Genomic DNA, 27,074 nt, shown 5'->3' with positions numbered 1-27,074 from the left:
ATTTTATGAGAGGCAGTGCTGGTACTGACATCAAGCTGAACGTGGGTGTTGGTACTTGCAGGATGTGCAGCTTGCACAAACGCAAAAATTCAGTATTTGGTACCCACATATGACTCTGTACAAAATGGAACTTTTTCTGTACTGCTTTTCCTTATCTAAATGTACTACTGGAATGCGTTCAGCATTTGCACTGTATTTATACTCTAGAGACCATCCATAGAGCAATGTAAATACAAACCATTACTGTTAAATTATTTAAGTTTTAATGAGACTAAAGTACATGAAAATACATGAAAATCTCAATGAGATTTAAAGCCTGTTGGTTTCAAGACTGCTTGAGTTTTCTTGTGATTCAGTTTCCTGCACCAGGAAAAAAAAAAAATTTCTCAGCCATGCACTTAGTTGCCCATCCATGGGACTTTTCATTTCCATCTTTAATGCCCAGTTCTGGATGGTGGAAAGGTAAATTGTCTTGGCATTCGGAAAAATGGAGATTTTAGTTTATTTTTTATCTTGTGGAACTGTTGCACCCAAGTAACATTTGAAAGGTGCGTTAACAACTAAGTTGATTTTGTTAAATCTCCTTTTTTGCTGAGGGAACATCTACTCAGTTACATATTTTGAAATACATTTTGTTTTAACGTAGAGGGTGTGACCCCTGGAGAGGACAGGTATCGGGCATGCCAGGGTTTGGGCTGGACTGCAGGAGATGTCATGTTGGAACTGTAATGCTCTAAGCAAGACTGTATTTTTTGCTGGAAATGTACAATCATTGCAGTTCACTGTGCAGAGTTTTCCTGAGGCTGTGCATCCAGTACATCCAAGCGTGACATGGGGGTTCATCCCACAAAGTGGAAAAGCTCTTGACTCGTAGAGATTTTTGCTAAAACCGCTCAGAACTGACATTTTTGATTTTCCCTGGTGTGCTGGAATTTCCTTCCCATTTCCCCGCTGTAGCCTTTGTGTTGTTTTTCACTCCAGTGCAGTGGTTTTACTCTCAGTTTCAAACAGGGATTAATAAGCTATCCAGGGAAAAGGCTGTTTGTTAGCTGAGGGTGCTTTGATCAGTTAATCTCTTTGTTTGGAGGGCTGGTATGAGCTCTACGGTGCCTGTAAGAACTTCTTCCAAAACTGGTATAAATGGCAGTGCCTGACAAGCTGTAGCTGACCTGAGCACTGAAGAAGGCACTTGGTGCTTCAAGCAATGTAGAGGGTTCAGCTGTACTTGTCCAGCACATCTGTTGTTAGGTGCTTAAAGGTAAAATCAGATTTTATTACATTTTCCCCCCCCATATTTGTGCACTTCTTGCATTCGTTTTCGTAGTTCTGTTTTGTTTTAAAATTAGACATTGAAACTTAGTCAAGGTGCAATTAGCTGCATTTCCCTGAGATTGTTTTGCTCTCTGCTTCTGCATATACCAGAGTACTTTTGCAGGTTTATATCTGAAAACACCTGGAGCAGAGGTGTCCCCAGGAGGGAGTGCAGCATCCTTTGCCCGCAGGAGCAGCATCCTTTGCTTATTCAGGAAGAGATCAGGATTTGTATGACTTCCCAGATCTCAGGGAAGAATTTCCCTTTGCTTAAGAAAAAAAAAAAAAAAGAAGTGACGTGTCCTTTTCACGGCCTGTTACTCAGTAATGAGCCTCAGCTGATTTCTGCACAGCCAGCAAAATCCTGCTCCTTCAGGCAGAGGCAGCTGCTTTGCTGGCAAGCATTTTTAGCACTCTTCCCCCCTTTTTTGTGGTCACAGCGGCCCAGGCTGCCTTTGGTAGTGGCCAGACAGCAGATCATGTCACAAGCTACCTCCTGTCTGCTTCACAGCTCCCTGCTCAACTCTCAGCACTGGGATTTTTGAAGGATTATGTGTGAGTTTGTGTGATATTATTGAGGGTTTTTTCCCCCCCAAGCCCATAGGGTTTATTTTTTATATTAGGGTTTGTTTTCCTAAGATGTTTCTGCAGAATGTGAAACTTTTCACATCTAAAAGTTTTTAATTTTTTCCTCGAGCATTATTAATGGTATCTGTTAGTGAGCTGATGTCTTTAACCCCCCCTGCATCCCGGTGTGAGTACTCTGAGCTGTGTTGCTGCTGTGGTCCTCTGGCAGTCCAGTTTTCCAAATTCCATTGTTGTTACAGAGCATACTCTGGTGGATGTCCCGCTTTTCCTCTTCTGAGCCCTGTAAGGATTCAGTCCTTCCCTTTGGGTGGGATCACAGGGCTTTCACGTAGGAACACATCAGAGCACATAAGGAGATGATGAGCTGAGCTCTGCAGGTTTCTGCATCTGCTCTCATCCACTGCTGGGCGTGGAGAAATGCAGGAGAGCTCCTTTATCTGAGAGAAGGGTTCTGCAAATTCCCTGGAAGGCTGCAAGTGCTTCAGAAAGTTAAAACAGTCAATGTTTGTGCGTAAACCCTGGGGTGGGTGATGAGGCAGAGACAGCAACTGGGACATGCAGAGCTCCAGTGCCTGCTGTTAATGCAGCAGCTGGATGTTGGGTCTCTCATCAGCTGGGAGCAGAACAGAGCTGTATCCCAGATATGTGTTCAATTAGTGTGAGATTGCATCTGTGCATGAACCATGGTGGAACTGCCTCTTGGAGCGTGAGCACAGTCAGGTGAATTAAGTGTCCTATGTGTAAATGCATACTTAAACCTACACTGGGACTTTATTAATCTTCTCTCAGCACTGAGCTAATTTTAGGCTAGTCAATAAGGTGATATTATATTTTACAATTGATTTTTTTTTTCCTTCTTTTTTTTAAAAAAAATTCATGTTAGAGGAACCTTCTTCACTCTGCTTTCCAGCAAACTCCATTGATCCTTCTCAACCTAAACACTTAAAGTTCAATTTAACATTTAGGGAGTAAAAGGTCTCCAAAGGGACTCATATCCATTGATTTTGTGTCAGAGTTGAAGAGCTAAAGTTTAAAACACACTGAGCCTACAGGGTAAAGCAAGCCTTGTGTTGTGGAACCACGTGGAGCTGTGTAAACTCATTCCTCCCCTATTGTTTTCCTGCAGAGGTTACAATAAAAGCACTTAAGGAGAAAATCCGAGAATATGAACAGACCCTGAAGAATCAAGCGGAGAACATAGCCCTTGAAAAGGAGCAGAAGTTACAAAATGATTTTGCGGAGAAGGAGAGGTGAGTGAGTGTGTCTGTGTGTGTGTCTGGGTGCTGGCGAGGAGGAGAGAGGGATTTTTCTGTTCAGCCTTCCCAGCCAGGGCTGGTGGCTGGAGACAGCTCATCCATTGAGTGATTCCGGCGAGTTACGCGTTTGACACGGAATCATTTGACACTCAGCTTTGCCCAGGAAAACCATCGGGAGAGTGAGTGTGGAAGTGAAACGAGGACAGATTGTCTCTTCTCCCTGGTGTGGTGGGGGGCTGTCCTGTTCAGGAGGGTGCAAACCTGCTTTTATTCCTCCCTGGCTGTCCTGTCCTCCGTGGCACCAATCTGTCTCCATCAGCCAGGGCAATTCCTTGTGTGTCCCAGGCTTTGCAGCCCTGGGCTGGGGCAGATGGAGCACTGCACCCACAGCCTGGGCCAGGGATGCTCCATCCCTGCTCCCCTGGGAATGGTGAGACACAGGATGTCTTCCTGAATTGTCCTGGGAAGGTTTGCATCTTCCTACATGCCAGAATTAAGGAGGGTTTTCTTTATTTTCATTATTTACTATGGATTTTTAAAAAAACATTTTGGATGCGTTTCTGATCTTTTGCGAATGAGAGGGAGGGTTTGAATCTTCAGGTTGGTGGGCAAATAAATCAGGCAGGAGAAAACCAAGGGGCTAAAGAGGGAATTATTTCAGGCTGCATTCCCTGCCTTGAGAATTTATTTCTCCCATGGAGCAATAACACTGAAGCTATAATATGTTCAACACAGCGTGGAAAACCTTCAGTTCACGTGAGCTCTTTATAGTTGGAGGATTGGTTGTTTAAATTCAAGGCTGAGTGGGGAGAATCTACTGCTGAATGCAAAGCTTGCCTTTTTCTTTTTTTTTTAAATTCATCAAGACCTGTGGTTGCTTTTTTGATAAGCAGCTTGTAAGCAGTGGTTTTAACAGCTGCAATTTCAATGTGCTTAAAAATAAAACAAAATGGCAGGTCGTGGAACGCAAATAAAAGTGTGTCTGAGGGAGGTTTTGAGGTCTCAAAGTGTGTGGTTCAGTATGAAGGGAACTGACGCATGGTTCTCGCTATAAATAGTTATTAACCTGGTCAGCAGTGTTGGGGAAGAAATTTGTGCACCCTATGGAGCGCAGGCAGGATGCTGGTAGTTTCATAAGCCATTTCACAATTCTGAGATGTGCAGAATATCCTAAAAGCAGTGTTGTAAAAAGCACGGCTCCTGGGAGATGTTGGAGCAGCTCCTTTCAGAGATGAGTTTTATAACTCCTGCAGCCTGGCCCTTAGCAAGGAGCGCAGTGGCTGCGTGGCCAGATGATGTAAAAATGAGTTTAACTGACACAAACAAGAAAATGTTGCCTGTGGACGTAAGAAATGCGGGCATATTAAAGTTTTGCTCGTGTTCTATAGAAAATATCGCTGTGAGATTTGTTTTGAAATATGTGTGTTTTCTTAAAGAGTAGCTAATAATACTGCTGCATTTGGCACCCATTACAGCTCTGATGAAACAGCTGCTGCATCTATTCACTCTATCAGTTATGGCAACAAATTCCTTCATTATGACACTAAAGTGGAAATGTATCATTCTTCTTGTACTAACTTTGTACAACAGAGGGTGCTTGGTGACAATTTTCTCAATGTGTGTGACATTTCCAAAACAAATTATGCTCAAGAAAACCTTCCACTGAAGTTGTCATTTATATAGCAGTCAACTCTTTATAATGTTCACAGCTTATGTTATGAGGTGGCTACACTGCTAAAATTTTAATAAGTGGGACCACAAAGTAGGAACAGCATCTCCCAACGTGACAGCACTCATGGGTCCCACGGAAGCACCTCGGAGCCTGTGTGGTGTTGGCAGTTGTCTCGTTCCAGTTGAGACGTTTCTTCCCTCCATCCCCCAAATCTGCGAGGCACAGATGAGTTGTTTGACGTGATCACGAGCTCTGCTCTCACCTCTCCTCTCCCCTCCGCAGAAAATTGCAGGAGACCCAGATGTCGACAGCCTCGAAGCTGGAGGAAGCCGAACACAAAGTTCAAGCTTTGCAAACAGGTTTGCCATGGCTTTTGTGACCTTGTCCGGGTGATCAGGTGGGAGGTGAGAGGGCAGGGATGGCTGGGTGTGTCAGGACTGGGTGTGAAGCAGCTCTTGGCGTGCAGGGAGGTCCAGCAGAGCTCAGATGAGCTTTGTGAATCAGAGCAAACGCTGCTGTTGCAGCTGTCATTGGCAAATGCAGGGATCACAGAGCACACACAGGATCAGAGCATCCCTGGAATTACAGCAGGCCATGGAACTCACCCTCCATGTGTGTTCTGCTTGCACACATTTCCAAACTGTGATAAATATCTGTACTGTTCGGTGTGAGCCCCGTTTCTTGCCTGTTGCTATGACTTGTCATTAATTTTCATCTCTGCACACTTTGAAATTCCAGGCCTGGACACATTTGGCTTTGTTTACTATGGGAACAGAAGAAATTTTATTCCCTGAGCTACTGCAATAAGTGTTTCAAAGGAATAAGCAGTTGGAATAGCCAGCTTAATAAGAAAGCAATAATGTCTAGCTTGGTTAAGCAAAAAGTGAAAATTTTTGCAATGTAACAGAAATACTGTAAGAAATTGTGAAAAAAGTCAAAACCCTGTGGTTTTCTCTAAACCATAGTAGTTTACCTAGGTAGAAAGATAAAGGAGGTGTAGAGCTTTATTTTTTTTTTTCATCAGGACATGTACAGCCTTATTTATGACTGAATACTGCTGTTTCAGTACTGTAATTCTTCATGTTTATGCCTTTTAGCCTTGGAAAAAACCAGGACAGAACTATTTGATCTGAAAACAAAATATGATGAAGAAACTACTGCAAAGTAAGATTTCCCTGTTTTCTTTCTATGTCTTCCTTCAGGGTATTGCTGATTTTTTGTTTTGCATCTGCCTGTTGGAAAGAGATGAGATGAGGGAGGCTCAGGCCTTCCAAGTTTTTGGAAAACATGGCCATAATTTGGCCTCCTATGGAGAGATTATTAGTTTTTATATTTTCTTCCCCCGAACAAGACACGTCTCCTGGCACACACGCTGCTGCATTCCTGGTTTCACTCTCAGGTGTTTCATCTGTGTATCTCTTAGCCTGTGTATCTCCTTTATTTTATCTAGAAATAGGGCAGTTTCAGAAATAAGGTATTCATTGTGATCTTCCCATCCCGGTGAAAACAAAGCTTCACTTAGTGAAGGGTTTCTATTTGACTCTTCGGCACCCTGCTTCTTTCTGATTTTGGGGTAGTAGTCCTTGCTCTGCCAGGTTCACCCCTAATTACAGAGAGCAGCATTTTGGGCAGATTTTTCCTTGTTTTCAAGTGGAACATGAAGGTAGTCATAAAAATATATATTCTTGTCTGGTTAATAGCTACTGTTTCCAATTATCCTCTGGTTTTATTAACCATCAGGGCAGGGAACAACAAAAGAGACAGACTGCTGCTGGTTTCCTTTGAACCCTTCATATTTAAGGAAAGTTAATAATGAGAAGGAATTCTCATGATCAGCGGGATTAAGCACAAAGAGTCATTTCAGTGTCTGGAAACAGGATGGGAGCGAAGCAGCCATTTCAGATGGCTGGGACACTCAGGGGAAGGGCTGGGACTCAATGTCACCTCCCTGTGCCCACTGCCCAGGGTTAAAAACCAGTCAAACTGGCACCAATTTTAAATATCTGACCCCGTGGTTCTGTGCCTGTTGAGGATCTGATTCCCCGCTGAGGATGTAGGGAACTCAACTGGAGCTCACAAAATTCAGCCCATGGCAGTTTTAACAGTCAGCACTTGGAGTTTAAACACCTTTTATGTCCTTCAGGATAATCTTTCAGGTGAATTTTGGTCTGGCTCTGGAAGCTCAGTTTCCTTTGAGCTCCACGTAGGATGAGTTCCATGCAAGAGGATCAAAAGTATTTCTGTTCCCTCATTGATTCATCCCTCTCTAAGGGATGTAAACAAAAGCTGGTTCAGATGGAGCCTTAAATTCCTGCAGATTGGCTTTGTTTTTGCCTGCACATAATTGATATTGTTGCTGTTATTTAATCTTGCACTCTCTTCTGGGAGAGCAGGCAGAGATCAGTGATTGTAGGCATTGAACCTAATAACCCCTCACCCTTTTTAATGTGTTTATTTGCAGAGTGCTTCATTTTTTTAATACTGTTTCCCTAAGTCCTGCAATTTATCTTACACTGAGCAGAATCTGTTCTCTGCAATATTTGTTTGCATTTCTGATCTCACTCTTTCGGGGAGATTCGCGCAGAAATACTTATTTTTTAAAATCATCTTGTGAATGACTGTTACCTAATTTACATAGAATTGCATAAAATTAGTAGCATCTGCAGTAACAAGAAGTTTATTGTGTTCTGTAGCAGAATTTTTATGGAGACTGGGTCTGGAATATAGTGGTCATGGAGCTGAATCCTGAAGCAGACATTTAGCTTGTACTTTATCTCCCAGACTAATGTACTGTGAAAACAAACTTGTAGGTCCTAATAACAGCAGAAATATTTTATCATTGTTTTGGATATTTATGGCAGGAATAGTTCTTGCATAACAACGGTCGTCTGTAGCTTTTGTAGCCCAAATTTTGCAATATGGAAATCTAGAAGAACATGAAAAGGGAACTGAATGTAGACAGTGAAATTGAGTCATCTATTTTAATTGTAAAAGCTGGGAGAAAGGCTGAAAAAACACCAATAAAAAGGGTGAAAGACAGTTTGATTCTTTTCTTAAAAGAAGCCCTCTTTTGATCTAAGTCTGAAAAGCTACTTGTATTGCCAATTTTAATTTTATGTTTTAAAAACATGTGATTTTTATCTTAGGCCAGAATTGTTAGTTTTACAGACGCTTATTTGATGCAGATGAATTGGAGTGCCTTCGGGAAAAAAACAGATAATTGTCAATTTTTTAAAGCTAACAGTGCTTTTAAGATTTTCAGTCTCAGAATAAAGCTGTCTTTCAACTACTTGAAACTTTGAAAACCTTTCAAACAAGGCAAAAAAAAACCCCAAGAAGCAAAAGAAATACAGAGTGAGAAGTCTTCATTATCAGCGTTAAGGAGTTTGGATTTTGTCCTGGAGACCGATTGTGGTGATCTGAAAAGTTGGGAACCATTATGTCAACTTGTTTATTTTATCTTTTCACAATGTCCCTTTCTAAGTACTCTACGTGCAAAGGGAGGGACAGAGGCACAGCCAGGCACCTTGAGATGAGATCAGCGGCTGGAATTAAAATTTCCAGTCCAATTCTGTCATCCCCACGTCCAAAATTCCCGGCAGGTGGGTGTGTGCCGCCCCTGCCCCTTCCCCGAGCCCCAGCACAGCCCCGGGCCGGGCACTGAAGGTGTTAATGACAAAAAGAAGTTTATTATGTGCAGTCATTGCAGTCTGTCAGCTGGAATATCAGAAGCTGCCTTTGACAAGATGGCAGGAGCAAAGTTTTCCATGTGTAGGCTTGAAGTAAAATGTAATTAGCCTTTATGTGCAGAACAAGGATCCATTGATGAATACAGCTGGTCTTTGTTTTCTTCTGTCATTGAGTGTGGGAGGTAAAAGTGTTCTTCTTCATGTTTATTAATACAAGATTCCTTAGACAAATGGCAAGCACAGTTTAATATTTGTTGGAACACAGAGGGGCTTGCCAAAACAGTTGTTGTGTAAGAGGATTTCAAGGTTTTCAGATTATAATCATCTCTGGGTTAAATAAATGAATGATTACTCTGCCTTTTTCAATTAAAGAGGCACATCCTCTCTCGAGGCCTGACACTGATTTTGTTTGCTGTCCCACACATTCCTATCAGCAAACCTGGATTTAACCAACACTAATGAGTTTGATCTGGAGATTCTGTCAGACCTGGAACTGAAAAGCAAACTCAGACTTTAGTTTCAGCAAAATGAAAGAATTTTGGTGTTGTTTGGTTTTTTTCCCTAGCGCAACAGACTTCTCTTTTTCTTTCTTTCTTTGTAGAAAAAGAAATATTCTGTATACATTTCCTCAGTTTTCCAGGGACAAACTGTTCTCTCTAACAGGGCTCTTTCACTTCTGGTTTGCTGCAGAATCCCAGCAAGTGCTTGTGATTCCCAGCTGAGTTCCCAGCCGGAATGGTTGGATTCCAGTTTTAGATCAATTCCAGAGCCACCTCTTTGCTCCGACCCCTGCTCTCCCCCAACCTAAATGAATTCTAATTGGAAAAGGACCTTGGGTTGCAGCACATACAGTAGGCTTGTTACATTACTGTTAACATGTGGGTTGAGGCTCCCTGCCTTTGATGAAAGAAAATATCGAATTTCACTGAAATGCTCCATTTTCACCAGCCAGCTTTAAGTAGTCTTGTGAGGATTTCGGGTACTGCCCACTCCGCCCCCCCTCCAATTCTGCAATAAAAAGCCTCCATAAACAACACAAACCAGAAAATGTTTAGGTTAAGGTTGTCAGAGCAGTTCTGCCACCACCAGTGGATTTTCTGTAAGATTCAGACCTTTTGTCCTTCTAAAAGTAGCCCAGGAATGCAAGGGAGAAGGAGCTTTTCGTATTTACTGAAGCAATCATCCAAACACAGCTACTTTCAACAACTTGGAGAGAAACATTTTGCCTCCAGTATATGGGCAGAGAATTGTTATCCTTCCGTAGATCAGGCTGATCATTGGGTTTTTGGGCAGCGCAGCTAAGGAGGGCACAGGAGGACAATGGGAGCAGGAGGAGATGCCTGTGGGTTTTGGCTCTTTGGGATAAACCATGCTCTTCTTCCACATCATCAAACAGACCCGTCCTTCAGGCATCAGTGTAGAATAAAGTTCTACAGATGTGCCTTTCTCCATGGAAGGGGTGTAGGATTAGGCTTGGGGACAGGGGACCAGAGGTTTCAGAGAATTCCTGAAGAGTTATTTCTGCCTGGAGTTACGTGGTGGAATTGAAGTATCCGTGTGAAATTTTCTGTTATATTGGGGCAAATCTCAGTTGACTTGGACTTCAGAGAAATAATTCCCAATATATAGTGAGAATTCAATTATTTATTTTTTTTTTTTTTAAACCAAATCTTTCTTGGTTAAGTGCTGGCTGGTGCCAATATATCACTCCTCAAATGTTTGTCGTCTTCTATTTTGGTGGTTCTCAGGGTCAAACTGAATCAAAAATAAAGTTGTGCTCCCTCCAGCATCACATAATTACAGTGATAAATGGTCTCAAATGCTGCTTCCCCCCATTGAGCCTGAAGTACTGTAGTTAGGGTGGTGATGTTGGACATGAAATAGCTTCTATTTGCTGTGCCTCTGAGGTCTTAAAGGTTCCTATTTCCTGTTCCTTTGATGAGTCATTAACTTCTAATGCTCAGCTTTGGAATCACTGCTGTATTTAAAGTGATTTCCCTAAAAACAGGAGATGGAGAACTTCATAGGCCATGTCTCTTTTCAGAGTTTTTCCCTCAGTTTCCTAGTCCTACTGCCTCCAGTGAAACCCCAGGATTGGTGGCAATGAGAGGATGAAAAACCAGGGAAGATGTTACAGAGAACTATTTTTTTTTAAGGGGGGGGGGGGGGAAGTGAAGAAAAATTGAATGTTTTGAATCTTACAGAAAGCTCTGCCTGCATTTAACATTTGAGCTTCAAAGTTTTAACTGTGCCTTATGCAAAACTCACCAGGCTGAAAGTCACCATTATAACATTAATATTTTGCTTAAAAACCTACAAGTGAAGATGATTGGAAATACTTTGGAGGTCTGCTTCTTATTTTGACCTAAAGCTTTGGTGTGAAAGAGGATTTGAGAGCCCATGTGCAAAGCCAGCCCTTTTTTGTCACATTTTTGGTTCAGCCTGCAGTCACACCAGAAGAGCTGCAAAGTTGTATGGGAAGAGAATTCAGTGTTCCTGTGAAACTCTTGGCTCTGTGAAATCCTGAGTGCTTGCTCGAAGCACTGGCATTAACCTTTATTTTTGGAGAGGGAAACTGAGGCACAGGGAGTGTTTATAATGCCCAAAGGCAACAGTCTGGCCTTGGCTGGAGCCTAGAAATATGCAGACATGCTAAGGAGAGACCACAGACTGACAAAAAGGTTATTTATTTTCATTTTTCATTTCTGAGGGTGCTTTTCTGAGAACTCCATATAAATGGAGCCATTGGAGTCAGTAGGAGTTCGTGCTGTAGCTGGGCTCTGTTGCCTCTTTTGTTAGACTTGTAATGCTTGCAAATTAGTTAATGTAACTTTCTGACAGCACCAAAGTGCCCTAGGTCCTCTCAGGGCTTTTATTTTGTTTGTGTTTTAACCTCCAGTGAGACTGTTCAGTTCCTTTTTCTAGTATAGCCTAAAAGCTGGTGTTATTTAACAACCCAAAGTAGAAAAACATAGCCTTAGGGTATTCCAGCATATTCTAGTCATCACCCTGTTATCTGTAACCTTGGGTTGACACGAGATCCTTAGATGGAAATCTTTAAATAAATGCAAAGCACTTTGGCTCCTGTGCCAGCCAGGCTGGGGGTCATCCTGGCCATGGGTGCAGCCAGGGCTCCTCCTTGGGAACAAAGCTGTGTGGAGAGGCCGTGGATGTGTGTGAGGTGACGAGGGGCAGGAGTGTCCCCGTGTCCCTGTCCTGTCTGTCCCCCCTTGCTCCTGTGGAGCCTCTGCAGGCTGGTGCAGGGACAGATGGAGCAGTGTGTGTTCTGCAGTCCCAGCCTCCAGCAGGGGTTGGCGTTCCCTGAGAGGCCAGCCAAAGGACATCCCAGATTTTTGAGCCCTCTCAGCACAGCAGGTCCCGTTACCTGTAGCAGCTGAACTTTGAAGGTGCCTGGGAGGGCTGTGTGAGGAAGAAGAGGAGCGAGTGAGAAGGAGGGAGGGAAACCCTCGTGGCACAGGCACCACTGCCCCCAGCAGGGACAAGGTCCTCAGTCAGCTGAGCCTGGATTCCACGTGTCTCCTTCATGTGTCTGCAAATTACAACACTCTCTCTTTTTTTAATATATATATATATAAAAAAAATTTATTTCTTTTCACTGCAGTAGCAAATCAGCAGAGTTCTTTTGGCGCAGAAGCGCTTCCTGGCGAGGCCTTGTCTGTGACAGCAGGAGGGCACGTGGCTGTGCCGTGCTCCAGCTCCTGCAGAGCTGCGATGGCAGGGGAGGAGAGGGGAGAAACCCTGGGATCGTCAGAAACAAATGGTTCAGCTGTTTGCAGCCCTGTGGGGTTACCCCTTCCCAGCCCCAGAGAGCTCTCCAGGAGGTGCTGACTTAAACTGACAGGTGCTGCAGTGCTGGTCTCTACCTGGCCATGTGTTTAATGGGTGATTTCCTGCTCTGGTGTGGACTGGAAACTCTCCTTGTGCTCCAGGGATGGATTCCAGCTGCTTTTCCCACTCCCACGCAGGCAGAGAAATGAGTCAGGAAAGTTCTGTGCTCCCTCATTTATTGACAGAGACGAGAACGTCCTGAAACGAGAGTGGAAGTGCAGGAAACTTGGTGAGATCCCAAGCAGTAAAACTCTGGATCCTGGAAAACAGCCTCTTTCTCCTGCCTTGATTTTCTTTCCCTTTGGAAATCCAGGTGTTTGCTGTGAGAGCTGGCAGCCCTGCTCCCTCAGGTCCCACATTGTTTCATTCACACAACTCTGACATTCCCCCAGTGCTTTCATTTGAGTTTTTTCTTTGCCTTTTCCAAGAACAGGAAGGTGTGAGCCATCACTGTCAGGGGCTGCATGTGGCACGACTGGCCTCGTGGAAGTATCCCTGTGCTGTTTCCTCATTAGCAAGGTTTTTCACCATCTCATTAAATCTACACCTAATTACAGGTGGGTCTGGACCCATCCCTGCCTTAAAGAGTTGCTGTGATGCCCCAGCTATCAGCCACCTGACTGCACAATAATAATAATGCACAAATAGGGATGTTATCCTTTCCACAGCTGCTTTAAAAATAAAAGGAATTTCAGATTTGTGCCATCAGTTCATACTGTTGATTTTGGGAATGCAGGGGTCTTCTCATTTCTCAGGGTAAAGGCTACAGAACGAAGTCCTGTGCCTGCATTGCTGTACAGGTCCTCCCTGCCTTAAAGCTCCCAATTATTTCTCCTGCCCACTCCCATATAATCCTTTGAGTTCCCTTGGAGCCCTTTTCCTCGTGTCTGTGGCAGAAGCAGGGCTGGGAGGGAGGTGTCTGCATTGGCACATGCAGGACTCACCCCAGCACCTGCGCCCCTGCATTTGCCCTGTGCTCTGGCTGCAGGAGAGAAGGGGTTTTGCTCTGCAGACTCGGAGCAGTTTGGGCAGCAGTAAGGCCATAAAAGTGTGGCATTCCCAGAAAATCCAAGACTTTGCTGAGGAGCACTTTGGAGCATGGGGCGGGTCAGTGTGAGGGTGTGGATGTGACAGGAGCATGTCCTGCCTGGTTCAGCTCCCTCTGATCCTCCTGGAGACATCACTTAATGGGACCTAAGAAATATTGTCTCATTTACATATCCTCTAATCTAATTAAAAGACAATAAGGCCATGTGGGATTGCAGTTTTGTGTCACAGAAAATAACTGGTGTGGGGAAATGGAATTGCTTTGTCTTGATGAGATTTTTTTAAAAGATAATGTTTCAACAAAGAAGTTTAAAAAAATTACTGTCTTTGATCAGGAGACTGAGATTCCAGGATGGAACACTGATTCAGGGATTTGGAAGAGCTGGGTGTTGGCCAGCTCATGGAGCAGAAGGGATAAGGCAGGATGGTGCAGACACTAAACCCAAGAAAAACAATAGACAACATGCAGGCCTGTTAATAACTTCATTAGCATTCATGTAAAGCATTAAATAAACAAATGCATAATACACAAATCCCGTAAGCCTGAGATTGTTAACCCTTAACGCCTCGCTGGTGTTTCTGCAGGAGCAGAACAGAGCAGAGGCTGTGGTTTTGTGCCTTGCCTCCCAGAGCTTGAACACGTGGGGAAACTGAGTCACAGGGAGATTGCTCAGGGGCTGGAATACTGGAAGGCCACCAGTAGTACAGCAAGGATCACGCCTGAGAAATCAAGGCAGTGCACAGAGGAAAGGACTTCTGCTTCCCCTGTTTTGCTTGGATGCAGCCGCTTGAAACCCAGAATAAACCCCAGCTGATAAAGTCTTGCTTGCAAGCTCTAAAGTGCCTGTTTGTAAGACATTCTGAGCAAAAATTAAATTTGACTGAAGCACTGCCTTGGGGTTACTAACCTTTTGTAGCAGATTTTCGGTGTCTTTTAATAGCTGATCTTTGGTTACTTGTGATCACCAGCTCTCCAGCCTGTCTTCATTCTTTCCGTGGAACTAATGAACTTTCAGCTGAATAGTGGGGGTTTATTCCTTCCCCCAAACAGGTTTTTATTCATGAGGGGCTTTAGGCTAGTCTGGTGTTGATTTGTTTTGTGCTGGGCTTAAATCTCCTGGGTTCCCTGGGGTCTGCACCCTCAGGATGGATTCCTGCCCTCCTGTCCTTCCTCATGGGGCTGAACCCCTCAAAACCCAGATTGCTGGGCTGAAGTCCCTTGGGTTTTCCTCTATACTAACATCCAGATATATTCATATATTCATATATATATAAATACAGATGAAGTGCCATGGCAACTTTTGTCCAATGGTTTCTATTTTCTTCCTTTCCCTTTCTTTGAGTGGAAATTCAGCTCTGGGAAAAGGGAATCTTTCTATTACAGTTGGTGCTAAGCAGAGTTGCAGGGGAGGATCGTGAGCAGGCAACCTTTTTTGCATGATTTCCTCAAGAAATTGTGTTTACTGATGTTTCATTTCCTACGTATTTCCTCATTTATGGGATGGGGATTATTAACCTGCCTGAATACAGTGGTTACATCAGACAGATAACCTGAGGGACACATATGGCTTCCATAAAAATATACCACCCATTTCCATCACTGTGAACTGTCTCATCCACCAGTTGGGCTGCCATAAATCGCTGTGAAATGCACACAGCCTTAACCAGTAGTGAGGAGCACGTAACTTAACCATGGAGTAACTAACCATCTTAATAAATCTACATTTACTCTTTGCTGGAGACACTTCAGGGGAAGTGGGAACAATTTCCCACGTGGTCATGGTAATGTAAAGGGTAAGTAGAGTTCTTGTTCTGCAGAGAGATCCCCGTACCCTGCTCTCTGTTTCACCCTCCGTGTTTGGGAATCTGTGTAAAACAAACAGAGAGCCCTGCCAAGCAGCCAGCTCTGCAGCCAGAGTGCCCAGCACCGTGTGCAGGGCCGTCATTAAAAGATTTCATGAAGCAGCCTTAAAAATGAAAAGTTTCCTTTCCGAGAGAGAGAGAGATAATTGAACTCATTGATTTGTTTCACGGTTTGTTTGCCCTTTCATTCCCTTCCTGAGGTGCTGTTTGTTGAGGAATGTCTCCAATTGCCAGAAAGACAGTGGGGTGTCTAATATTTCCCCGCCAGCTCTCCTTTCAGCCAGAGCAGAGTACTGTGGCAAGCCTACGATATGAATTTTTAATGCAGAACTTTATAACATAGCCCTTGCAGCACGGCTGCACTACTCTCTTGAGCTTTCAGATTTAATGCTCTGATGAACAGAGCACAGACTTGGGGCATTCGACAGCAGTCGGAATTAACCCCTGCCTTACCCGGGGTGTAGCACTTCATTTCCCTGTAGATTAACACACACGGGGTGAAGATTCCAGATGCACCCATACAGCCAGGATTTTGACTCCCCAGATGATCTAGGATATGTTTTCCCTCTTTTAATAATGTGAATTTTTGAGGCTCTTCCCTTTTCCTGGGCTCACCAACGCTGCAGTCATTCTGTAGTGGATGAAAGGACGCTGTCTTGCCCACTGCCTGGGCTCTGATAACAACCCAGGCTCGATGGCCAGAGAGGCAAAAAAGATTAAATCAGCTCTGTAATGCATCATGGAGATGAATTTGCCATAGGTTCCTGCTCTTCCAGATTGGATCATTTAGCTGTTCGTGCAGTGATAGTCCATTGAGGGGATTTTGCTCTGTTTGGAATGTGATCTTAACTAGATTTGGATGTTCCTGTTAGTCCATCTCCTTATTTACCCAGCGAGAAGTTTAAGGCCCAGCAGTGGAGAAAAGTAGCCCAAATACTCTTCAGGGCATTAGCACGTTTGTTAGTGTTGAATTTCATCTGCTCTAAAGCTGCCTCTTCACCTGACTTGGTTTAATATCTGGACTTTTTACTCTTCTGTAGTTTTGGCAATAATAATTCTGCTCTTTCGCATTTAGTGCTGCAGTGCTGATCATCAGCTTTTCTGCATCTTTCACTTCTTAAACAACACCACTCTGAATGCATTATCTGGAGGAATATTGCTCTCAAAATCCTCCCCTGCCTCTCTGTGTAGCCTTTGGGGTTTTCCTGCCTGGTTCTTTTTGGCAGCAGTGTCACAGCCAGGACCTGCCTCATCGGCAGGATTTTGTCAAGAGAAAATTCGTATTTGGAGGTTTAACTTTGATAATAAAGAAGGAGCCTGATGTTTTTAAATTGTGATAGAACAGGTGAAACCCAGAGAGAATTAGCTGGGGCACAGGACAGGCAGAGGTGTTAATGGCATTTGGAGAAAGACTTAGTGAGGAGCTTGTGCTCAAGTGCTGTTAAAACATTTGCCTTAAACCTTTTGTGAATGAGAAACACAAGTTGTTCTTAACTGCTACCAAAATAAGTACATTTACACGGTCTAATCTTAAATCAGCATCTCAGCCTTGGTGAGACGTTTACACATTTGTTTCCGAGGAGGTCTTTTAAACTTTTATTATTATAGACCCAAGATTGGCTTGGCTTCCTCCACTGTTATTACTGACTCACAAGATGAAGGTTTTCAAGGCTTGTTGCTAAATGCAGAGAGATCCTGTTGGTTCATTCAGTAGTTCTAGGTATCTATTAACTTCTTTTCTATAAAAAACCACTGTATTTTGATAGGAATTCAGTTTGAGACTGGCTTATGAAAAGGACACTCCAGTTTTTGTTGCTGTAGTGGTAATTACCTCTACATCTTATTTTTGTTGTGTCAAGCACACTACCTAAACCAAGGGGGATGACTCAGTTGTGCCATATGTGAAAAGAGCACGCAGGGTAAGGCCAGACTTCATTAATGTGGGCAGCCTTTCAGCCCTTGGATAGGAACGTGGAAGTGCTGCTCTGGTGCTTGCACTGTAGCTGTAAAAATAAAGGTACTTAAATAGAAGCGCATAAAATGCGTTTGCTGATCATTCATTTGGACATCCATTAGGTCGTTCTGTGGTGAATGGAAATGTTCTTCGTTCCTGGAGACCACACCAAAGGAGAAAAAGATGCATGTGGCATCTGCCGTAATTTTAATGCTGTGTTACCACTGGCTGCCCTATCTTAGGGCATTGGGATGGGCACTTTTAATCATTCTACCCTTTCTCATTGTTTTACCTGTGTGGTGCTTTGCTGTGGGAGTCCTCTGCTTTTACGGAGCCAAAGTGGAAATGTTTATTTAATGAGTTGTAGCCAGTTTTTATACACAGAGGGGTAGAGTGGTGGAACATGACTCATAGGAAGTAAAAAGATCGACAAATTCAATTTGACCATTTCTGTTCCTCACCACAGTCCTTCCCATTTAGGGGAAGGGAGGGAAGATGGCAGAGGAGAAGGGGCAGAGTGTCCTGCCATGGATTCCAGAGACACCTCTGCCTGATGCTCCCTGTCCTGACCCAAATCCAAGTGATAAACAAACAGACTCCTTTGGAATGTCTCCAGCTGGATTCTTGGATGATCACCATCCATGGCTTTGAAGGTTGTCTGCATGGCCAGAATAATCTTCTGTTGTTACCGACCCAAGACTAAAAAAAAGTTGATTTTTTTTTAAAAAATCATTTTTTTATTTGCATGTAATCAGAATAAAGTAGCTGCTGTAGTAGGTTATGTTTTTTAATTGCAGATTTTGATGCTGAGAGTTGCAGGATCTAAATCAGGAGGCTGTATCTGGACTTGCTTAAACTTGGGGCTTAAAGCCAGAATTGACACACGTTCTACTTCTTAAATTGCAAGTGAATGCCTGGAATGGCTCATATTTCTAGGGCAGAAGTTTGAAATAATTAAATTGCACCAGAGTACATGATGTGGGTGTCTTTGAAGAAGGTACTCCTTGGTAATATGCAGCAGCACTCTTAATAACTTCCCTGTCCTGGGCTGGTTTAGATCCATGGAGCCAGTTGGGAAATGTGCATTAGCATTGGAAGTCGCCATCTGAGTGACAGCAAACAACTCCTGCTACTGGAATGCTAACAATGACAAGTCATTTGGTACAGCCATTTGCCAGTTTAATGGCTTAAGCAGCTTAGTTTTAATTAAACAGCAGCTTCTGTGTATGATATCAGGGAAAATAATGTTCTGCTTACAAGTGGAGTTGTTTAATGTTGTCTCTAACTTGCTGGAGACACCAACAGCCTCTTTGTTCCAGCATCCAGCCAGCGCATTGTCTGCCAGTTCATATCAGAATTTGTCTGCTGTAGAGCAAACAAACCCTTTTGGGGTGTGGATGAGCCCTAATCCATTGGTGTCGTGCAAACTCAGCCTTGCCTCAGAGGCAGGAGTTGTTCCCTGGCTGGGAAGAGCTCCAGCCGTGGGCTGCAGTTCCAGGTGTGGTTCCCACAGAATGCAGGCCATGGGATCCTTCACCTCTGTGCCAAACTCTAGGAGAGATCTAGGGACTGACTCATAAAGGGATAAAATCCCTGCCTCCTGGCAGAAGGTGCACCTGGCATGGACAAAAAGTGACTGAAGTGTTCAAGGCTGGGCTGGACAGGGCCCTGAGCACATGGAAGGTGATCCCTAAATTCCCTCCCAACCCAAGCCGTTCTGTGATAATCTGCTGTAGAAATGAGGGGTTTGGTGCTCCATCTGAACTCGATTTCACAGAGAGTAAATGACAGTCAGGAAAAGCCCCCATGTCCTTCATCCCCTAGAGCCAGGAAGCTGGAAAACCACTTTTGTAGGATAGCTGTGCTGGAAGTGACAACCTTGTCACCCTCAGGAGTAATTTTGCAGGTGGCAGAAGGCAAGTTTGGTGGGGACTAACAGAACAAGGTGGCATTGCCACTTGCAGATGCAGTTCCTGTTCTGAATCATGCTGCTTTTCGTCCAATACCTTTCCAAAAAGCCTTTTTTTAATTTGCAAGGAATATGTGGCATGGGCTCACTGTGTTCTTTGGCTGATGTCCCTTGCTCCAAGAGGTGAAGGTCTGACACTTGCACTGTTTGAGATCAGACTTTTAACATCACATGTAGACAACTGATTATCAACAGCCTTGGTTTCAGAGCTGTTCCCTCTGATTTCTGCCACATGCAAATGTCAGCCCCAGCACTCACTCCATGTTACCAGACCCCTCTGTGTGCCAAGGGTGTCGAGATGCTTTGAAGGAATTTTCCCCCCTTCTTTATTTCTCCTTTTCTTTCCCATCCCTTCCTCTTCAGTCCTCACGTGTCTTGGAATCAGCGTGGGCAATTTATGCAAAATCTGATGTTACACTCATGTTAGCAATAATAAGGAGGCAACCAGAGGGTTCTTGAGGTTGAGGAGGTAAAAATGCACAAGGTTTAGCTCAGTTGTGCTTATTGGGGCAAGTATTGCACATCTTGAATTAGAACCTCTTGAGACTCCATACAGCCTAACACTGTCAGATTTATTTAATCACATTTACATGAAATCAGATATATTCATCAACAGAGAATGTTGTGAGCAAATCGAATGAAAGCATTACTCAATACAATTTCTGGTAGGAGAATGTGTCCTGGAAGCTTTAGGTAGTAAATAATCAGCATTTTTGTTGCTTATTCCAGTTTGTGGTCACTTGAATTCATCAGCAGTCTTTCCTTGGCTTTTCATGTGGGTGAAGTCTGGAAGTATGTTGTGACTTATTGTACAAATAGAAAAAAAATCACCCATCGTGTATCCTTCTCATGAGAACAGTAAAGATACAGCATTGCTGTTGGAATCATGCAGGTACCTGGCGCTCCCAGATCGGCCATTATTGGGTTTTCATCATCTTGGTAAATCAAGGACATGTTCTTGTTGCCAGCCACAGAAGGAAAATAATCCAGAGCCCCTTCTTCACGTCATGTGCTCAGAGCTGATGTTATAAAGCAGTTTATCCTTCCTTTCCCAGAGCCATCTACTTTTAAGGGCTTTGTTTTGCACGCTGCTGCAAATACATTTGCTGCCTGCATTAGTCATTTACAGTACTTAGATCCTGTAACTATTAAATTGTTAACATTGGGAGCCAGCTATAATTATCTTTTATTATTATTATTAATGGGCATAATGCTTTCTTTCCTCTCCAGCTTTCCTGAACATTCGAGGGGTCTTTAATGTATCTTACACTGAAGCAGCATCTTTGATCCCTGTTTAGACTGTTTGTTTTCTTATCTCTCTAAAATGCCCACCAAGAATTTTTTGCCTTCATGACGTTTTTGCTTGCTTTGGATGTGCAAAATGGATATCCCAGGGAAAAATTCATGGCAAAGCTTTGGTCCTGCAGAATCACCACCTCCCAGGACTGCTTTCAACAGGAGCTGCTGTGGCTGCACACCCACGTGATGCAGGTCTATAAACATCATGCAAATCCCAATTTCTGTAATTCTTTGTTGGGTTTGAACCCTAAAACAATAGGAGAAAGGGTGGTTAACAGGTTTAATCACTGGCTATTCTACTAAATGTTCTTTTTATCCATATTCCAGTTCAGAACAGGGAATTTTCTTCCGCTTTTATGTAAAAGGGTGGAAGCCCACAGTTTAACTACTGGTTTTTCTGGTGCCTTACTAGAATTTCTCCATATCTGAAACCATACAAACCAGAGGTGCTTGACTTCAGCATTAATGGCACTCTTTTTCCCAGTGTTTATTGTTGGGTGGGGAAGCTGGAGGGAAGATGGTCCTGATGATGGTGATGTTGTTCACATCCAGGGGAATATCCATGGACAGACTTTCCTTTGAGCTTCTGATGAAGAGCCTGTGGACCTCAGGGGTGGAGGAAGGCTCTCAGCTGTGCCATGGCCAGGCAGGCTGCAGTGGTATCAAGTGAGCACTGTGCTGATGGTCCTGATCAGTGATTTTCTGTGTGTTCTGCAAATTCCTGCAATTCCACTGGTTATTGCTAAGGAATCACAGCAATAACTGTGAAAGGTGACCAGTCATGAACTGCAAATGTGCTGAACTAACGTGCCATCCTTTGATGGAAAACTCCAGCTTCTCTGGAAGTTAGAAGTGACTGCTGGAGATCCCCTGGTGTATAAGGTCTGGCTGGGACTTGATCCTTTTAACTCTGAGGATTTCTGTCCATGGGACAGCAGTGACTCCCCTCTCTTTTCCCTATTTGTTGCCTTCGTACTTCATCACAGTTGTTGTAGTTTTAAATATACAATATTGTGGTGTTGAGCATGTCTGACCAGCTTAACTCATCAGAAAACCATTTCAGCAGAGGGCTGGTGGCTGATAATGGGTGTACTTTTGCCCTCCTCTCTACAAGACAGTGGCCACTAAATATAGCAGCACGAGCTATTTTTTCGTTGTGTAACATCTCTATCTGTACTCTGATTAAATAATCTATTTTCTTGGCAAAGCAGCGCGAGTTCATTTTCTGTTATTGATCAACACCATATTTTAGCTGTGATACAGATGACTTATTTGTCTTGCTGTCTGTTGGATTGATTTCTGTCACCATTTTGCCATCAAGGGAGCTGGCAGCGGTGGGACGTGCCAGGCACGTGCCTGTCCTCACCCAGGGCAGTGTTTAACAATCCTTCTGTGCAGTGTATGGTGGATGAACTTAACACTTTTTGTTACTGTTTTTCAGTCAACATATTGCCTGGTGTCCGTATGAACTAAACTTTTATTATTTATCGTTTACACTCACATTGTCTCTAGTTAATTCCTATCCCTTGTACCTTCTACCTCCACAGCAGTGGGACTGAGTAAGTTTAGCTGTATTAAATACCCTAAAATAACCTACATGGCCAGGGCCTGTGGGAGACTGAATTATTGACCATTTCCTGGAACAAATTTAATAGAAAACATCCCTGGATTAAATTCTTGAGCCTTACAATGTATTTGTGCACGCTGCCCATACAGACCTCTCCTCCCACACCTTTTATTTCTGTCATAACATCAAATAAACTCCTGCTTCATAGCTTGGGAAGATGCTGCAGCTGCAAGCACCAGGAAAGGTGGTGGGGAAGGAGACAGAGCCAGAGAGCCCCATCCTTGCTTTGTAGAACGCTGGAGGAGCAAAGTGAGCTCCCCTGGAATAGTGATTCACCACACAGTGCCATAAAAGGAGCTGAGCCCAGGGAAAACAGCAGAAGGCTAAAGCAGCTCTTTTTGAGAAGTTCCAAGGTTTTACACCCGCAGCACAGGAGCTGCTGGCGCAAACTGTGAGCTTTGGGAAGGGAAGGGGGAATTTCCCTGCTGCTCGTGTGTGCTTAGAGCTCCACGCTCCACTGGAGCACGCAGCTGGACCCATGGGCTCCGACCTGCAGGACCACAGAGCTGGGCAGAGGCTGCCACACCTCAGGAGTTTGGCTGCTGGAGCAGAGGAGATGCAGGTGGGACACCAGGCAGAGTCACCTTTACACCTCCCCTGGTCCGGGAACAGCAGGGATGGTGTTTGGCACTGAGGGTCTAAGCAGGGTGAAATTACTCATTAGGCAAATGCTGGGTTTGTGGCTCTGAGGGCTGTTGGTTACAGAATTAGCCCTGCAGCAAAAACCAGGCAAATCCAAAAGGCTGGTTGGCATTTCCTTACTTCCCTTCTCTCCTACAGCTGTTTGTTCATGTAGGAAGGATGTTTTTCATCCACTGGAGGATTCTGCTCCAGTAGAAATGTCGAGGAATTGTCATTAGCAACACAAAACTAATATTTCCAGTTCAAGCTCCCCTTCTGTAGAAATAACTAAACCTGTTCTATTAACTGTCAAAACAGAATAATGAAATAGTTCCTTACCGTGGAGTACAGCATTAGTCAAGCCTGAAGGTGTTTTATTTCAGCAGCATTTTAAAGTCTCAACAACTGTTGAAAGGGAAATAAAGAATTTGAAAAGTGTTCCTGCAAATAACATTTTAAAAGGTTAAATTAGGAAATCCTGCTTTGCTGTCCTCCAAGGGCTTGCAGTACTACCTGGTGTTGTTGGGGTTTGCCATGGAGGATTATTTAAAGTAATTTTGCTGTCTAGTTTGGATTCTGTGTAGACAGGCAATCTGTCAGTCATATTAGTGAGCATCCCTCATAATCCAATACAACTGGATGCTGAAGTTGGATAAAATTTGAGCAGAGTTATGTATTCAGCAGAGATGTAAAAATGAAACCTGCCGGATACTCAGCCGGCACAGGAGGCTCGAGGGAAGCTCCAGCAAAAGTGGTCAGTGCCAAATTGTCATCCAGCTCCTGGGGGCTCTGGGGGCTGAGCCTGCTTTTTGGGTGTCCCAGGCAGGGAAGGGAGAGGAGAGGGAGGGAGGCAGCTCCTTTGTCTGGAGCCCAGGAGGTCGCTCTGTGTCTCAGGGGCCTGCCCACGTGGAGTGATAATGAAGTGGTGCTTGTGCAGGTTTGGACAACACCTGCCTGTTCTCCGTGCCCTGGTTTGTGTTCCCTGTCCTGTGGTCTCACATTCCCTCCTTTGTTTCTTTCTGCCTGGTCTTTTTTTTTTTGCTGCTTTGTCAACGGGGTCAGCAAGATTGATGCTGTTGATAGCTCTAAAGTGAAGCTGCAGAGTGCTGACAAGATTGCCATTTGACAGGAGGGGTGTCTCCATTCAGAGCAAAGCTGGAACAAATTGGGAAGAGAGAAAACCATGTTGGTAATTGAATACATTATCATAAAGACAGCAATCATCCTGGTTGTTAATTTTCGGCACAGCTCCTGGGAAAAGTAAAACCTACTCAAAATATAGAATAAACACATCTCTATTGTGCTTTCTGCAATTTTCATTCCCTTTATTGAATAGAAGGACATCAGTTGCCTTTATCAAAGACCATGTAATGCTATTTTCAATAGCCAAAAGGAAATAATTTGCTTGAGAAGCTAACTGAGAATGGGCACCTCACCTGTGTTCATTTCTAAGCCAAGAGCATCTAAAACATTCTCCAAATACATCTCCCACCTGAATGCTGTGTTACTGCAGAGTCAGTGTTCAGCTTTCCTTTTGCACAACACGCATGTCCTTTACACTGAGAAAGGCAGAAGGTTGCATTTTAATGCATATTCCATCACGAAATAATGCCTTTTTGTTGCCCATAAACCACTGTTCTAGATGTTACAGGTGGTTTGACAAAGAAAGCAGGATATTGTTGGAGTCCAGGGCATTCCTTTGGTTGCCCTGGAGGGTCAGGGACCTGGGCAGCGGGGTCTGGGACCCCAGCCCAGAGCCCAGAGCTTAGAGAAACACTGGATTTGATTTCAGTCCATGGGAGAGGCTTCTTGCACTGCAGGAAGCATTGCAGGCCACAAGAGTGTGAAAAATAGTAGTTTAGAATATCACAGGGTGAAAAAACAGTGGGTTTGGGATTCTCGGCATTGAAGTGAATGGGGCAAGATGGAGAATTTGGGGCGTTGTCTCTTTCTTCTTCCTTCTCCTTCCCTCACTCCATTTCTGCAGTGACGTTGGCACAAAGTAGTTAGTGAGGATTGGGTCAGAGTGAAGATGACCTTTTTAGTAATAGTGATAGACATTGGTAAGAAATAGTAAATAAAGAATACGTAGCAATTAGTATAAAAGATAAGGACAGCCCAGAGACAGGAGGAGTCACCAGATGTCCGAGCCGCGGCAAACATCTTTTGGACACTGAGAAAATTGTAAGATAAGAACTAATAAACGAAGCATGCAACCTTGAAGACTCCGTCTTTTCCTGCATTTGGCACAGAGCTTTGCAGAGGGCCAGAACTCTAAAACCACCTGAATGCCGGGGAATTTAAGCTCCTGAAAAGGAGCCCCGACAACTGGCACCCCAGGTGGGACAAAACAGGATACTGTTGTGTTGGAGTGCCTGTTGGTTAATGTGCTTGGTAAGAAACAGTAAACTGGAGATTATTGGCCTGGTGGACACATTCCCTGTGTTTCCTGGCAATAAATCCTTCAAAAGGACATGCAGGATGTAGTCTTGCCCTCCACAGCACCAGTTGCCAGGTCAGACTGGGTGAAGGCACAGATAATTAGTGAACTCGAGCGTTGGGGCTGTGATTGGAGCAGCTCTGGCTTTCCCTTCTTTAGGGTGGGGAATTTCCCCTGCTCCCTGTTCAGGTCCCTGGGGGATTGCTGCTCTCCCCAGGCTCAGCTGGGGCTCTGTCACTGCTCTGCTGGCAAGCTGGGACTTCCCTTTGATCCCTGCCTGTGCCCGACACCTGTACACAGGATCCTGCCTGTGCTCGCTGGTTTGCAAACTGACTTAAAGCTGTTGCACTGAAGATAAACTGTGGGGAGCTACAGAAAAGCTTTTATAGGTTCTTACAGTGATGGACTAAGACACAGAATAAATAAGGGGAACAAGGGCAGAAATCAATCGATACTTAATTTTTCCAAATTACTGGACTCCTGAGCTCTCCCTGTGGTTAAGGAGAGGATGCTCAAGTGTCTCTGGAAAGAAGCTCCTAAAGATTCATCTGGAATATGAATATGGATACAGTAAAAATTCTGAACGGTCTCCAATTTTTTGAGGTTGTTTTTGCTCTAAAGAAAACAAACACAGAGAAATCTGTGATTTTGGCAGTGGTGTAGTATGAGGGAAGATTGTTCATTTTGGGGTTGTAACTGCTCAAAGCCTAAAGGGATTTTTCAAATATGACATGGTGACTCTAATGAGAACAAAAAAAACCTAAAAAGCGAGAAACCCCTCCCATATCCTTGACAAGATATTTGTCCTTATTTTACATGTTGTAAGCAGTGATATTATTAAATAAATTTAAATATTTGTGTGTATTTTTAGAGGAAATTTAATCAAAGCACAGAAAATTCTCTCCTGCTGATTCTCCAATCTGAAATATTGCCATTGTGATAAAAGAGAATGACACTTAAGATGCCTGCAATTAAAGTTTCTAATTTTGGCTAAATCATCTATTTTAACTCCATAAGTAAAAATAGGTAAATCATTGCAGGACCTTTATTTTCCAAATATCAAACTACTACTACTTCTAGTAGTAGTAGAATAGAATACTACTATATTAGTAGTATAGTAGAATAGTAGTAGAGTAGTAGTATAATATAATAGTAGTAGAACACTACTACTATTATTTTTATTATAATTATTAAATATATAAGATTATATATAAAGTGTATAAAATAATTTACATTTTATTTATATATTTAATTATGATTTTTAATATATAGAATATTTAAAATAAATTATTAAATATATAAAAACTAGTTAGCTGGTGAAGAAACAATTGTAAAAAAGCTTATGTGAGTCGTAGAAGCAGAATTAATAAGATTTGCTCTTTTAGGGAAGTTTTTATTTTCTACTTTGTTACACATTTTTTTCCAAGTAAAATTTAAAAGAAACAAAAGGGCAAGTTCTGAAAAGCTGGCAGGTTCTGCTGCTGTTCCCTGGGAGCAGAGCAGCCTGTCCGTGCATCCACAGCCTTTATCCCAGTTTCCAGAGGAAATGGGGCTTCCACGAGCTCTGTTTCACTGCCAGCCTGCTTGCAGCTCAGCAGTTCCCCTCCTAAATTAACTTGGAAGCTGATGATTGACTTTGGCAGTAATTAAGAGCATTAGAGATCCCCGGCACAGGGAGCTGTGGTGGGAGCTGGGGATGGGAGGAGAGGCAGGCAGAGAACCCATTTGGGGGCTGCAGGTTCATCAGCCACGTCTCCATGGCTGGAGAGGGTCTTTAATCTGTATTTTCCTACAATTTGTGGAGAGGGGACAATGAAGGGGTGAGGGAGGGACCTGCAGATGTCGAAGGAGGCAGCTAAAATGTCGATGGCAGAGCTGATGTTACAGTA

The 27,074-nt window shown here is 43.6% G+C and overlaps 1 protein-coding gene across 5 annotated transcripts in view; it reads left to right on the top strand.

Annotated features, from left to right (window-relative positions):
• CUX1 (cut like homeobox 1) overlaps window positions 1–27,074 on the top strand; it is a 267,048-nt gene that overhangs the window by 130,960 nt on the left and 109,014 nt on the right. For all 5 annotated transcript variants that reach the window (XM_040082722.2, XM_040082720.2, XM_040082718.2 and 2 more), the window contains exons 6-8: window positions 3,026–3,149; window positions 5,110–5,186; window positions 5,925–5,991. In XM_040082722.2, the coding sequence (XP_039938656.1) occupies window positions 3,026–3,149; window positions 5,110–5,186; window positions 5,925–5,991 (268 nt within the window). The remainder of the gene's footprint in view (window positions 1–3,025; window positions 3,150–5,109; window positions 5,187–5,924; window positions 5,992–27,074) is intronic.

The sequence above is a fragment of the Hirundo rustica genome, chromosome 19 (genome assembly GCF_015227805.2).
Source record: "Hirundo rustica isolate bHirRus1 chromosome 19, bHirRus1.pri.v3, whole genome shotgun sequence".
NCBI lineage: Eukaryota > Metazoa > Chordata > Aves > Passeriformes > Hirundinidae > Hirundo > Hirundo rustica.
This window is presented reverse-complemented; position numbering and strand designations above follow the sequence as displayed.